At 58.4% G+C, this 13973-nt stretch overlaps 1 protein-coding gene across 9 annotated transcripts in view; it reads left to right on the top strand.

Moving 5' to 3' along the window:
- The window catches only part of Bin1 (bridging integrator 1), a 64329-nt gene extending 50356 nt beyond the window's left edge, over positions 1-13973 (top strand). For 2 of the 9 annotated variants that reach the window (XM_045149610.1, XM_004668170.2), the window contains 9 exons: positions 3205-3352; positions 4595-4723; positions 8532-8639; positions 9032-9055; positions 9921-10028; positions 10862-10933; positions 11177-11287; positions 11496-11597; positions 13330-13973. In XM_045149610.1, the coding sequence (XP_045005545.1) occupies positions 3205-3352; positions 4595-4723; positions 8532-8639; positions 9032-9055; positions 9921-10028; positions 10862-10933; positions 11177-11287; positions 11496-11597; positions 13330-13437 (910 nt within the window). In that variant the 3' untranslated portion in view covers positions 13438-13973. The remainder of the gene's footprint in view (positions 1-3204; positions 3353-4594; positions 4724-8531; positions 8640-9031; positions 9056-9920; positions 10029-10861; positions 10934-11176; positions 11288-11495; positions 11598-13329) is intronic. The other 7 variants (XM_004668171.2, XM_045149612.1, XM_004668172.2 and 4 more) reach the window with 4 other exon arrangements.

The raw sequence follows: 13973 nt of genomic DNA, 5'->3' as shown, positions 1-13973 counted from the left end.
TAAAGCCAAAAGGGAGTCCAGGGTCACCAGGGAGAGACGGCTGATCTGTTGGAGGGATTGGAGAGCCCAGGCTGGGTGAGCAGGTAGTGAGGTCTGACATAAAAGTAGTTGAGGCGGTGCGTGGTGGCGCACATCTTTAAACCCAGCTCTCAGAAGGCAGAGGTAGGAGGATTGCCATGAGTTCAAGGCTACCTTGAGACTACATAGTGAATTCCAGCAGCCTGAGCTAGAGTGAACCCCTACCTCGAAAAACCAAAAACAAAAGGAGTTGAGGGCTGGAGAGATGGCTTAACGGTTAAGGTGCTTACCTATGAAGCCTAAGAACTCATGTTCGACTCTCCAGGTCCCACGTAAGCCAAACGCACAGTGACACAAGAGTGCAATATTGCACATGTGCCACAAGATGGCGCAATTGTCTGGCGTTTGTTCCCAGCAGCTGAAGGCCCGCTCATACTCTCTCACATTGAAAAAGAAAGGCAGTCTGGCCTCAAAAATAAAAAGTAGTTGAGAGGAGCATAAAGAAGCTAGTGTCTTCTGACCACACTACCCACCAAGGAGGCCCGACTATGGCCACCATGTCCTGAAGCCCTCCGGGTCTCCTCAAGCACAGGGTACCTGGATGTAAAGGCAGACAGGGCCCTAGGACAGGCAGAGGGGTAGACTGAGGGTAGGGAGGAAGGGGCAGGCTCGGGGAGGGGTCAGGGACAGGCTGAGGGGCGGCACAGGTAGCCTGAGGTACGTGGACAGGTCAGGTGCAGCCTGGTGAGTGGGGAGGGCAGAAGGAAGGGGAGCAACGGGCTGAAGGCATGGCAGAGGAGGTCCAGGGGAGGCTGAAGTCAGAAGTGAGGTGCAGGCAGGCTGCAGGCAGAGGAGAGGGGTAGGTGAAGGGCAGGCCGGGGCTCCATGGCCCGTGGGTCGGCTCACACCCACAAGGCCTTTGTCCTGGGCCCTTCTCTGAGTAGAAGGGAGGGCAGAGTTGGCAGAGGAGAGGCCGTGCCCTCCTCCCAAACCCCTGCTCTTCCCCCAAGTGAAGCTTCTGTGTCCCACCAACTCCACAGAAAGAAAACTAAACTCTTCTCGCGGCTGCGCAGAAAGAAGAACAGGTACAGCCTCGAGGCCTTGCCGACAGCCTCCGAGCCCCGCCCCGACCGCGCATGCGCCCGCGCCCCGCTGGCGGGCCCACTAACCCCTAACTTGCCCGCGTGTGGTGCTGCCCGGGGTCTGGCTGTGTCACGTGTGCGTCAGGAGGGAAGGCAGGGGTGGAGAGCTTGGCAGCTGGGGCAGATGGTCTAAGGGCCTGGCACTGTGTAAGCTCTCGCACACGTGTGTCCAGCCTCCGGCCGCTGCTGACCAGCACTCTTACAGATGGAAACCTAGAGACTGGGGCAGCACAGGGAATCCGGAGGGGATGCTGTTAACACTGCACCAGTGCCCACTGCTTTACATTGCTAGATGTTCTTGAGGGAGGCAAGCGAATCCCCATAAAACAACTTCCAGTGAGACAAGAGGGTCACACCATTTCAGACGGGCGATTGGTGCACTGGTTCCTGAAGTTCTTCTGGGCTGTTCTGGGTCCACACAGACTAGCAGAGAGTAGGCAGGTTTTTCTCATGTGGCTCTTGAGCGTTTGCCAGTGTGATCCAAGAAGCCGAGCGAGGCTGTAATGCGCAGTAAGTGGTCCCGTCGTGGCCGCTGGCTGCTGGCGCTCACAAGCAAGCGCTGATGGGGAACCGAATCCTCTCCTCTGTGCAGCCGGTGGCTGCTGTGGGCGGTCCTGGCCCCAATGTGCCAGGTGGATGCTCCCGCTTGGAGCCTTGTCCTGTCCTGTCCACTGACAAGCCACTGCTCTGGTCACATGGGCCCTGCCCGGGGCTTCAGTGGCTACTGATGGTCATCCAATGTGGGCACTGCGCTGAGGGAGCCGTGGGAGGGGAGGTCTGGAGACAGTGAGGGTCCCATCTGCAGGTGGGCAGAGACAGTAGAGGGTGCAGCCCAGAGGCTGGGGAGCGGGCTGGGTGGACAGGCTGCCGTGTGATGTGGGACACTCACTTTGCCTCTAGGATGTTTGGCTTGCTTGTGCTGTGGACCTTGGGCACCATGGCATAGGCAGGACAGAGCCCAGTCCTACCTGGCTGTGCCCTGTGGGTTACATAGGTGTGTGCCCTGGCCCCTTCATGCTCACCTTCTCATACATGGACACATAGTTTCTTCAAGGCTCTGCGGGGCACACAATGGACACGGTTTCACATGTGGATCCACGGGGCTCACATGTGGCTTCATGGAGCCCAGACATGCATACACACACAGTCACATGTGGATCCATGGTGATTCCATGTGCACAGATTCCCATGTGAACCCGCAGGCACGCATGTGCACAAAGTTCCTCTTGCAGATTCTCGAGGCTCTCATACATGCACATGCACACACATTGTCACATGTGGGTCCATGTGGCTTTCATACACATGTGTATGTGTAGTTTCATATGTGGCTTAGGAGACACATGCGTGTACACGCACACAGCTCACATGTCACTTGACGGGCACTCACAAATTTACATGCAGACCCACATCACACGTGTACGTGCAGTTTCATATGTGGCTCAGGAGACACGTGCGTGTACGCGCACACAGTCCACATGTCACTTGACAGGCACTCACAAATTTACATGCAGACCCACATCACACATGTGTATGTGCAGTTTCACATGTAGCTTAGGAGACACATGTGTGTACGCGCACACAGTCCACATGTCACTTGACGGGCACTCACAAATTTACATGTGGACCCACATCACACACGTGGACTTGTTGTCTCATTTATGGGCCACAGGTCATACATGGACATACAGTTTTGCATATGGATCCACAGGGTTTATACACGCATGCAGTTTCACACATGAATCCATAGGGCACAATGTCCAGTTTACACATTAACTGACAGGTCACACGTTCACACACTCACGGAAAGCCCTGTTTTTAGAGTCACGGAGCTCGTACATGCACATGCTTTACATGTGGGTCCTCAAGGCTCCCACATGCCCAGTCACACCTGCATATCCATGAAGTTCACACATGCACACACGTAATTCTCAGAAGACATCCCCAGATGGGTGCACACCTCGCTTCCCAGGAACCCCCGTTTCTGCTCGTTCTGCGTTCTACTATGGCTTCCTGACGTGGCTCTGCTGTGTTTCCTCTTCCGTAGTGACAATGCGCCTGCCAAAGGGAACAAGAGTCCTTCACCTCCACCCGACGGCTCTCCTGCTGCCACCCCTGAGATCAGAGTGAACCATGAGCCAGAGCCGGCCAGTGGGGCCACACCTGGGGCCACCATCCCCAAGTCCCCTTCTCAGGTATGCGCGGAGTCTCCTCATGGCCTGTGCTCTCTCCTCCTTCCTCCTTCCTCCTTTGCTCTGGTTTTCTCTCTGTTCGTGGGCCCGGGCCTTTCTCTGCGGGGAGCCAGTCAGTCTTCATGGGCTCCGCTCAGCCCAGGTTCGCTCGGTGACCCTGGCCTCCTCCAGGGCAGTTCCCGTGGCTGGCTGACCTCTCCTAGATTTACCCAGCTCCACCCTTCCCTTCCCTCCTCCCCGTCTTGTTTTAGATCCTTGAGTTTTCTCCATCTTCCTTCCTCCCTAGACAAGTGCTCTGGGCCGTTGGCCCCCACAATATCCAGCGTCTCCCCCACAGGCCTGCCCTTCTTTCTGTGTCAGGGGCTGGGGAATGGAGCCCCACCAGGTGGCCTCATGGGACCTTCAAAGGGACAGGAAGAGGAAGGGCTCTGAGAGGGAGGATGGGGGCCGAGGGGCGCAGGCTCAGGACCTCGTGCTTCTGCCTTCATCCACTCTGCCCCGCAGACCCTCTGGGTTCCTGGGGAGGCTGTGTGAGCTGGCGGCCGGGTGGAGCTGAAAGAGCCTTCTTGGTTTTGTGCTGTGCCCTGTTCAGTGGCAGACTAGGATAGCCAGACCCAGGGCGGTGGAGAGAACCTGCATCTGCATGGTGCGTGCCCGTTGGTGGGGTTGGATCCCGTGCCAGTGCCGTCCATGCTTCCGTTCTCGGCTCCTCCTTGCCACCCTGCACGGTGGAGGCTGTTAGCACCCACATTTTACAAAGGCGGGAGCCAGGCACGGGATCGTGCCGTGTGCCCGAGGTCCCTCACCTGTGGGCAAGTGTGTGGTCTCTGCAGGGCCCGGCTCATGCCTGCTTCCACACGGACAGCCCTTGGCTGAGCTGGGGCTCCACCTGGGTGGCTCCAACCTAGGAAGGTGGAGGGGAGTTGAGATGGCCCGGGGAAGGGGCTTGGGGTGCGAGGGGGTCCAGCTGGGCTGCTCTGTCCTCCTAGAGTTCTGTCTCCCCTTTTGCTTCCCCCTCCGCCCTCCTTCTGCTTTCTTCACAGCACCTTGTTGGACCTCCTGCCTCAGCCTCCATCCTAGGGGTGGCCTGTCACCCCACTGTCTGTCTGGGAGGGCAGTGATTCTTCATTTCTGCCCATCTTTCTCAGTGGCCTGGGCGTGACTAACCTAACTGTGGCTTTGTCTCCGTCTCCCCCCCTCATGCACTGCTGCGTCTCGTCCGCCGCCCCTCCTGCCGCCCCTCAGCTCCGGAAAGGCCCACCCGTCCCTCCGCCTCCCAAACACACCCCATCCAAGGAGGTCAAGCAGGAGCAGATCCTCAGCCTATTTGATGACGCATTTGTCCCCGAGATCAGCGTGACCACCCCCTCCCAGGTCAGCCGCGGCCACCGCGGCCCAGTCTTCTTCCCTCTCTCTCTCTCTCAGAGCATGCATGCTCTTCATGCTTCGCCCTGTATCCTGGGCTTCTCTCAAGAGCTAGGAATCTGGCTGGAGAGATTAGCTGGAGTTTCCATCTTTGGGGTCCATCCCTCCACCCATCTGTCCAGCTCTCCCTCCCATTCTCCACCGGTCTTCCATCAGCATTCATCCCACCCTTCTGAGCATGCGCCATGGCCAGCTCAAGGGACATGAAGGTGACAGCTGCTCCCTCTTTGTCAGTGGTGGCAGTCCACAGCAGTCAACGCTATAATGGGAGTGTGGACGAGTTGGGCAGTCAAGGGAGGGTTCCTGGTTCAGGAGGTGCTTGTTCCAGGGAATACTTTCAGAGGCAGTGATTCAGCCAGAGAGGGCACAGCTTATCCAGGAGGGGTAACATGCATTCGTTAGGGCCCAAGTGATGCGGGTCAGTGGCAATTGACTGTCCTAGAAGGGGCCCCAGGGCGCTGTTTCATAGTGTTCTACGAGGATCCTAATACCTACCCTCAGACGGACGAGAGCAGGAAGGCCTTCTCGCCAAAAAGCTCCCGTCAGGCCTGGGTCGGCTGAAACACTGTCACGTCAATTGGTGTGTGGCCAGCTCTGCTTAAAGCCGGCACCCCACTCTTCCTCTTGTAGGACCTTGCGTTTGTGGAGGTGGCTAATCTAATTTATGAGGGACTCCCAAGTATCAGACTGTCACGGGGCAGCCTGAACTCTGCCTCCTGCGGGGTCCTTTGCATAGGTCCAGAGACCTGCGGAAGGGAGGTATAATGTCTGAAGGCAGGAGTCAGGAAAGAGTGGCTGGGAGCTGAGAACGAGCAGCCGCCTCTGTAAGAAGAGTCTCTGGAGGGTGGGCATTCGGCTCCCATGGAAGGACTCAGGAAGCTTGGGCACAGGCTGCCTAAGGGAGATGGGTGGGGGTGCTCTGCTGGCACCAGGCCCCCCCTGCAGGAAGGTGACACTTGGGCACATGGGAATGGAGCAGATGAACCCGGGACAGCCAATTTATGGGGCTCCCCTGCTTGAGGACGTCTGTGTCCTGAGGGTACCTGGGCAGGTAGCCAGCATGTACTCAGATGGAGAAGATGGGATGGCATGAGAACTAGGAAATCCCGAACGGCAGGGGTGCCAGCCAGCTACGTGTAGCATTTGTTGAGTTTGCACATACCCGTGAAGAGACATGTAGACCCCACTTATGGCCTTTCCTGTGGCCCTGTGCCAGAGGTGACCAGAGACTGCCTCACTGGGCCTCACAGGCTCCTGTCCCCTCATGTCACTGCATGCTTCAGTAGTGCTTGGGCTTGCCTGCGGGGAGCGGGGCCCTCCGGAATCTCTGGGGTGGTGTTGTCCACCTTGGGTGGCGTTGCATGGGCTGAGGGTGGGCTTGTCTCAGTCGTGATGCAGGTGCCAGCAGGCCGCTCGGCTGGGGCGTGGCGAGCGGCCCACGTCCCTGCAGGGTCTCACTGTTGCCCGGGCAGAGCGACGGGGAGATGGACGGCCCTCTTGCTGTCGCCCTGCCCTTGTGGTGTCGAGGGTGGGTGCTGTCTGGGCTCAGATGACTTCTGAGGAAGTCGTGTGTGTGTGTGTGTGTGTGTGTGTGTGTGTGTGTGTGTGTAAGGGGTGTGGCTAGGGGCTGCTGGAGGAGTGCTGCCTGCGTCCTGTGCTGGGAGGTGCCTCGAGTCCTGAGGGCATGGCTTCTCCATCCCAGGCTTCAGACAGGACTGGACCTGGAGGAGTCAGCTCTGGGAGCTGGCCGGAAGTCCCTGTTGTGGTTCTGGATCCATTTGGCCTGGGCTCTGACTGCCTGTCTAGTTTGGAAGGCCTGATGCTGGTAGCCATCTGGCACCAGGTGTTCTTAGGACTGGGGGAGGGGCGTCCCCTGGGAGCCACTGGCTGCCCTCGAGGTCTCCAGTTCCTCTGTATGTGTACGCATGTGTGTGAGGATGCACATGTGTGGGAGGGTATTTGTGCACATGCGTGTGTGTGTCTGTGTGCACGTGCGTGTGTAGAGGCCAGAGGACAACTTCGTATTCCTCATGCGCTGTCTACCTTCTTTTGAGACAGGGTCTCATTGGCCTTGGAGCTTACGAGTAGCTAGACTGCCTGGACAGTGAGCTCCGGGGAGCCACGTGTTTCTGCATCCCTAGGAGTGGGATTACAAGAGCATGCCACCATGCCAGGCTTTTAAAATATGGGTTCTGGAGATTGAACTCAGGCAAGCACTGTACCAACTCCTTGGCCTCCTCAGCCCTCCTACATGGAGGTCACAGGATAGACACAGACCTTGGGGGCACCCCATCAGTGTTGGGTACCCATGGAGAGCAAAGAGTGCCAGAAAGCTGCTGGCCTGGCTTGTAGGTCCTAACAGCGCCTGAGAGCCTGAGTCCCCTGCCCACCCCTGTCCTTCGGATCCAAGCACAGTCCTCTCTGGTCCCCAAAAGGAAGCTCATAAGAAGAACGAGCCCTGCAGCTAGACGAGGGCTTTCTCTGAGGTGGACTGTTGCTGTCTGATGTCCTCCCTGTCTCTGAGGCCTGTCCTGGTCAGCCACTACTACCTTTCTCAAGGGCCTTTCTAGGCCCTCGGGAAGAGACACTTCATCCCTGCATGGGACACAATGAAGCTTCCATGGCAGGGGATGCTGGTTCCGTCCATGTAGCTGGCTAGGTCCCCTGGGGCCATCTGTGGGTCTGCAGGTGGAATGCAAGTGCCCTCAAGTGACCTGAAGCCCCCCCCCCAACACTGGCATCCTATATTGAAGACCGGCCTCTGAGGCATGTATTCTGTTCGTTCCTGGAGCTGGCTGGAGGGTAAGGGTGCCACTAGAGGGTTGACTAGGCTAGGTGTCTGGGGAAGGTCAGTGTGAGGCCCTTGACCTGGAGGGGGGCTCCCAGTCAGGGGATCACCGTGGACATGTCCAGCCCAGCCTGCTTTTATTTTTGCTGTGTGTGTGCGCATATGTGTCTGGTACGTGTGCATGGATGTTTGTACACATGTGGGCATGCATGTGGAGACCTGAGGACAATCTTGGGTGTCATCCTCAGGTAAAATGACAACCTCTTTTTGAGGCAGGGTCTCTTTTTTTTTTTTTTTTGGCTTTTTGAGGTAGGGTCTCACTCTGGTCCAGGCTGACCTGGAATTCACTATGTTGTCTCAGGATGGCCTCAAGCTCTTGGCGATCCTCCTACCGAGTGCTGGGAGTAAAGGCGTGCGCCACCACGCCCGGATGAGGCAGGGTCTCTCATTGGCCCACCAAGGGTAGACTGGCTAGCCAGAACGCTCCAGGCGCTGTCCTATCTCCGCCTCCCCAGGACCCAGACGACAGGCGTGTGCAGCCACACCTGGTAGCTTCACGTGGGTTGGGGCTTGAACTCCGATCTTCATGCTGGCTGGGCAAGCACGTTTTCCACGGAGTTAATCTCCCCAGGCCCATAGTGCCGCTCCTGGCACCCAGGGGCGAGGTCAGGAGAACTTGTAGGAATGGAGAGCAGAGGCGAGAGAGAGAGAGAGAGAGGCCTGCCGCTGGCCCTGTGCAGAGCTGCCTGGAGCAGGCCTGGTGCTGAATGCCCCAGGTGGGCCCAGGTGTCTGCTTCCTGTTGGTAGGAGCCCGCTTAGTGTGTGCGGCTGTGGGCGGCATCCCGCACGTGCACGCGCACACGCGTGGCGGGCGGGAGCCTGGGTGAGAATCCCTGTGCTCCCGCCGTGCCTGCAAGGCGCCCAGTCTGTCACTAACTGCCTCCCTCTTCTGCTACCGCTGCTGACAAGTTTGAGACCCCGGGGCCTTTCTCGGAGCAGGCCAGTCTCCTGGACCTGGACTTCGACCCCCTCCCGCCCGTGGCCAGCCCTGTGAAGGCACCCACGCCCTCTGGTCAGGTTGGTTGCGCCCACCGCCACCCACACGCAGGCCTGCTATCCCCAGGGCCAGGCTTTGGGTTTGTGTTGGTTCATCTGTTATGTGAGCCAGGTAGACCTCCCTGACCTTCACCTGGCAACCTGGCCCTCATCCCGCATCACCCCATTTGGGTGTGGGGCACAGAGCAGGCTCGGGCTAGCCGGATGACCCTCGAGAGAGTCTTGGCTGGACACCACGTACAGCCTTGCTGGGGCTCCTTGGCCTGTGGTGCAGGGGCTGCCGAGCTGGCGTCGGGTGGGGTGGGGTGGGGTGGGGTGGGGTGGGGTGGGGAGGGCCCCTGGGTCTGCTGGCCTCTTGCCTGTAACTGTTGTGCTGACTCTGTCCGTTTCCCCGCACTGCTGCGCTCGCTCAGCCAATCCCGTGGGACCTCTGGGAGGTAAGCCTGGACTGCGAGCTGTGCGCGCTCCGGCCTGGGGGGCGCCGCCCCGTGTGCGCGGAGGGAGGCCCGCCCGCGCTCCTGCTGCCCGGGCCGGGGCTCAGGCGAAGGGCACTGGTTGCTTCTCCCTGGCAGGCCGGCGGGCAAGGGCTGCCGTGAAACAGCTCAGCGCTCAGGTTTCAGGGCCTGACGTGTAGCCCGGATGGAAGAAGTCTTCCTGCAGGGCGAGGTCCTGCGGGGACCAGGATGCTCAGGGCAGCGTGCAGGAGCCGCGGGAGGTGTAAGGGTCAGTAACGAGAGAAGGCAGGGCAGGCCATTGGCTTTCGAGAGCGGGGCCTACAGGCTGGGGCGAGAGCTGCCCACATGCAGGACGAGGTCATCCCCCCCGGGTAGCCCTGGATACAGATACTTACGCAAAGGGCTTCGGAATGTGCCCAGCAACTGGCCACCGTGAAGCTGCAGTTCCGGGAAGGCTTCCTGGCTTGGTCTTGAAACCTTCTGACTTACACTGAGGTTCTGGGATGTGGTGTGGAGGTATTGTCAGAGGACGCTGCCACTCTGGGCTGCAGGGGTCTCAGAAAGTTCCCTAAGTGTTGTCCCAGGAAGCAAGGGCGGCTTGCGTAGGCAGGGCCTGGTGACGGCTGCTGGGCTGTGTGCCTTGCACGCACGCCTGAGCCCTCCGCGGTGGCAAGAACAAGAGCAGTGGGAAGCAGGTACTGAACCCTGACCAGGCTGTCACCTCAGGCCGCACACTCTGCCGATGCCGGCCACTCACAACCGTCGTCCTCTCTTGTCTCGTGCCCCGCCCAACACCTTGTCCACCCGGCCTCCCCTCTCCTTCCCCATCCTGGTGGCCTGTCACTAGCCCACAGAGAGTCCAGCTGGCAGCATGCCTTCCAGGGAGCCCAGCGCTGCCGAGGGCACCTTTGCCGTAGCCTGGCCCAGCCAGACAGCAGAGCCAGGGCCTGCCCAAGTAAGTGCTTCCCTGCCCCCATCTGGCTTGTTCTCACCTCTGGGGGTGTAGTGTGGACGAAGAGCAGGAGCAGCAAGGCCACCGTGGGCCTGAGGGTGAAGATGGCCCTGTAGCCAGGAGGTCCCAGGACAAGTGTCACTGGGGGATGCTCAAGGTGGGTGAACATGGGAGTCACCCCCAACTCTCTCCCACCCCACCCCCCACCGCAGAGCACTTGCAGAATGGTTAAGCGAGGAACATTTCAGAGCACCTACTGATTTATTCTGGGCACATTCCGGAATGTTCTCACCTAGCCTTCATCAGAAACTTACCCACCAGGCACTTCTTCCATTTCCACACGAGGCAGGGAGGCCCGGAAAGTTAGGTGGCTGGATTGTTGGAAACGGGAAGCGGCTGACTTTGACTGTTGTCCTGGGTTGATTGAGCCAGTTGTGGAACTGTCACCATGGGCTGCTGTAGCACCCTGGTTCTGATGCAGTGTCTGGGGAATAAGGTGGCAGCCAGGGCTGGGTATGGTAGCAGGCTTGAAGGGCCAGCAGGGATGGCAGGACAGGCAGCAGGAGGCGGCCGGGACTTGGGGCTTAGAGGACAGAGCCCGTAAGGCAGGGGTAGTGACAGTGTCCCAGGGACCACGCAAGGCCTCTCTCACACATGCCCCTTACCACCCAGTAGCCCTAAACGAGCCAGCATCTTTTCTCCAGCTGCATCCCAAGACCCCCAGGCTAGCTAGGCCAGCGCCCATTCACACACTGCCCACTCGTGGGCACGTTTTCTGCGCCCTGGCCACGGTATCCTGTCCCATGTCTGACCCTTTGCCGGCATTTATATTGCAGCCAGCAGAGGCCTCCGAGGTAATAGGTGGAGCCCAAGAACCTGGGGAGACGGCGGCCAGTGAAGCAGCCTCCGTAAGATGGCAGGGCCACACCCTGTCTTTTCTTCCCCATTGTCTGTCTGTCTCCTGCCGTCCGTCCTTTCTGCCTGCCCCCTGTGCTCCTCACCAATGCTGGCGCAGGCCATGGTGCCCTGGAGGAGCCCAGGGCAGGCTGGTCTGATGGCAGGTGTGGACCCCTCCTCTTCCCGCCTGTGGTCCTGGCCCTCTCTGCGCCCCCCCACCCCATGCAGCTGACCTGCGCGTCCTCTGTCCCCAGAGCTCTCTCCCGGCTGTGGTGGTGGAGACGTTTTCAGCAACTGTGAACGGTGCTGTGGAGGGGAGCAGTGGGACTGGGCGCTTGGACCTCCCTCCAGGCTTCATGTTCAAGGTAAGCCCCGTCTAACTAACCCCGTAGCCGTTGTCCCATTGTACCTTGAGATCTGGGGTCACCAACATGCGGGAAGATGCCTATAGCGGGGCTCCTGGGACTTGCTCGCCGACTTTAGCACACTGTGGGACACAGCACAAAGCTTCCTGGCCAGTGAGGACTCGATGAGGGACACATGTCCCCTGACACGCTCCCGCACTCTCTGCAGGTACAGGCCCAGCATGACTACACGGCCACCGACACAGACGAGCTGCAGCTCAAGGCTGGCGATGTGGTTCTGGTGATCCCCTTCCAGAACCCCGAGGAGCAGGTGAGCCTGGCTGGCGCCCCTTCCCGGCTGCAGTGCTGGGCGTGGACAGCAGGGGGCAGCAGAGGGCCGTCGTAGTAGGCACAGGCAGGCTGCTGTCAAATGCTTCGTTCCTTTTCTCAGATTTCTCCTCTTTGCCGCTTGTCTTCCCTTGGCGCCCTCTGCGCCTGTTGCTTTCATCCCGCGTCCTCATGCTCGGAGGCCCTGCCAGCTGTTTGCATCTAAGCTCCTTTCTCCTGACTTCCTGCTTTCCCTGCCAGGGGCCCAGAGGCCTGTCTTCCTCTCAGAGCAGGGTGGTGTGGGCTCACTTTGACCCTCCGGGTGGTCCTGCTGTGTCCAAACAAGACTAAGGATTTTTTTTTTAATAGCTGTGCATGGTGGCCCATGCCTTTAATCCCAGCACTTTTTTTTTTTTTTTTGAGGTAGGGCCTCACTCTAGTCCAGGCTGACCTGGAATTCACTCTGTATTCTCAGGGTGGCATCGAACTCATGGCAATCTTCCTACCTCTGCCTCCTGACTGCTGGGGTCAAAGGCATGTGCCACCACACCCAGCTTTAATCCCAGCACTTTAAAAAAAATATTTATTTATTTATGAGAGAGAGAGAATGGGTGCACCAGGGCCTCCAGTCACTGCAAACAAACTCCAGAAGCATGTGCCCCCCTTGTGCATCTGGCTTACACGTGTCCTGGAGAATCAAACCAGGATCCTTTGGCTTTGCAGGCAAATGCCTTAATCACTAAGCCATCTCTCCAGCCCAAGGATTTTTCACTTGTGTTTCCAGCTGGGTGGGATGTGAGAGGTCCACAGGGGCTCTGTGCATAGGTGGTGGAGAACCCGAGATAACAAGGTAGATAATAGAATGAAATCATAAAAGCCCAGGAGGTTCCCCGGGCACAGTCTGGCTTCAGGGACGTGGTGGGTCAGCCACTGCATGGGGGCCAGCTGCTACGTTCCAGCAGTGAGGACCAGTGGAGAAAACGGCTGTGAGGGTCAGTTTTGGCCTTGGCCAGCCATGAGTAGACAACAGGAGGAAAAGGCAGTAGACCCTGGCAGGGCCTCAGTCCCCAGCCCTGCGTCACCTGGGTTACTGTGCTCTCCTCAGGATAAAGGGTAAGTTGGAAGTGGAGAGCTTGATGGAATGCACTCAGAACCTTTGAGAAGCATTTATTCTAATTAATTTTTGCTGTGCTGGAGATTGAACTAGGGCCACATGCATGCTGTATCATTGAGTTTATATTTCCAACCGTCTTGTTACTGTATAAGTTTTGTGTCAGGGTCTCAATTAATTTCCCAGGCTGGCCTTGAACTTGTGATTCTCAGCCTCCAAGTACACAGTGTTACAGGCCTGCATGAACAGGCCTACTGGGTACTTTTCACCACCATCACTTCCAGGACTTTGTGACTGTTTGTAGAAGCCTGGGGGCCTGGAAGGACAGTTGATGTCTTCCTCGGGGACAGCCAGTGGTGGGTGGGAAGTGCTGGGCCAGGGATGCAGGAACTCATTCTCTCCATCCAGACAAATGCAGGGTTCCAGGTGAGCCCAGCAGGGTCATCTTGCCTGTGAAGGGCAGGGTGGCTCTTTCCCGTGGGTGTGGGGCTGCTGCAGAGGATGCTGGCTGGCAGAGAGCCTTGCGTGGTGGGTCGTCCTGGCAGGGGTAAAGGGTAATAGCAGGGAGTGCTGGCAGGGCTTCTTTCCCCAATCCCGCGTCACGTGAGTGCTCTGCTTGAACCAGGATGAAGGTTGGCTCATGGGTGTGAAGGAGAGTGACTGGAACCAGCACAAGGAACTGGAGAAGTGCCGGGGTGTCTTCCCTGAGAACTTCACAGAGAGGGTGCAGTGACCCCTGACAGAGGAGCCCCTGCAGACTTCCGGGCGTGTGCGGAACACCTATTCCTGACAAAAGACGTGTGTTTCTTTCTTTCTCTCCCTACCCCCTCTCTTTTCCTTTTTTGTTTAAAAAAAAAAAAAAACAACTTTTTTTTTTGAAAAGCAAAGGGAAATGGAGAGAGGTGAGACCTAAGCCAAGAGGTGTTCTCCCAAAGATGGTATTTTCCAAAGAGCCAGGGCCGGCCAGGCTGGTGGACTTTGCCAGTGTTCTTCAAGCTGCTGTGGCCCCTAGTTGAGTTCCCGGCGCACCTCTCCTGTGCCCGCCCGCATGTGTGCCCGGCTGCAGGGCGCGGGGCGCTGGGCCTCCGCTGCGCCTGCCTGTCGCTTGGCTGCCGCCCCCAGGCAGGGGTCCTCCTCTCCCGGCAGCTGCTGTGGGCGGGACCGCGGCCCAGCCTGGCCCCGCCCTGCAGACCATCTGTGTGCTGTTTGAAAAATAAGCCCTAGTGTTCAAAACAAAGCGAGACAAACAAGAAAACCTGACAAAAACCA

This window comes from Jaculus jaculus, chromosome 5 (assembly GCF_020740685.1).
Source record: "Jaculus jaculus isolate mJacJac1 chromosome 5, mJacJac1.mat.Y.cur, whole genome shotgun sequence".
Classification (NCBI taxonomy): Eukaryota; Metazoa; Chordata; class Mammalia; order Rodentia; family Dipodidae; genus Jaculus; species Jaculus jaculus.
Note: the sequence above shows the minus strand (reverse complement) of the source record. Positions and strands in the feature narration are given on the sequence as shown.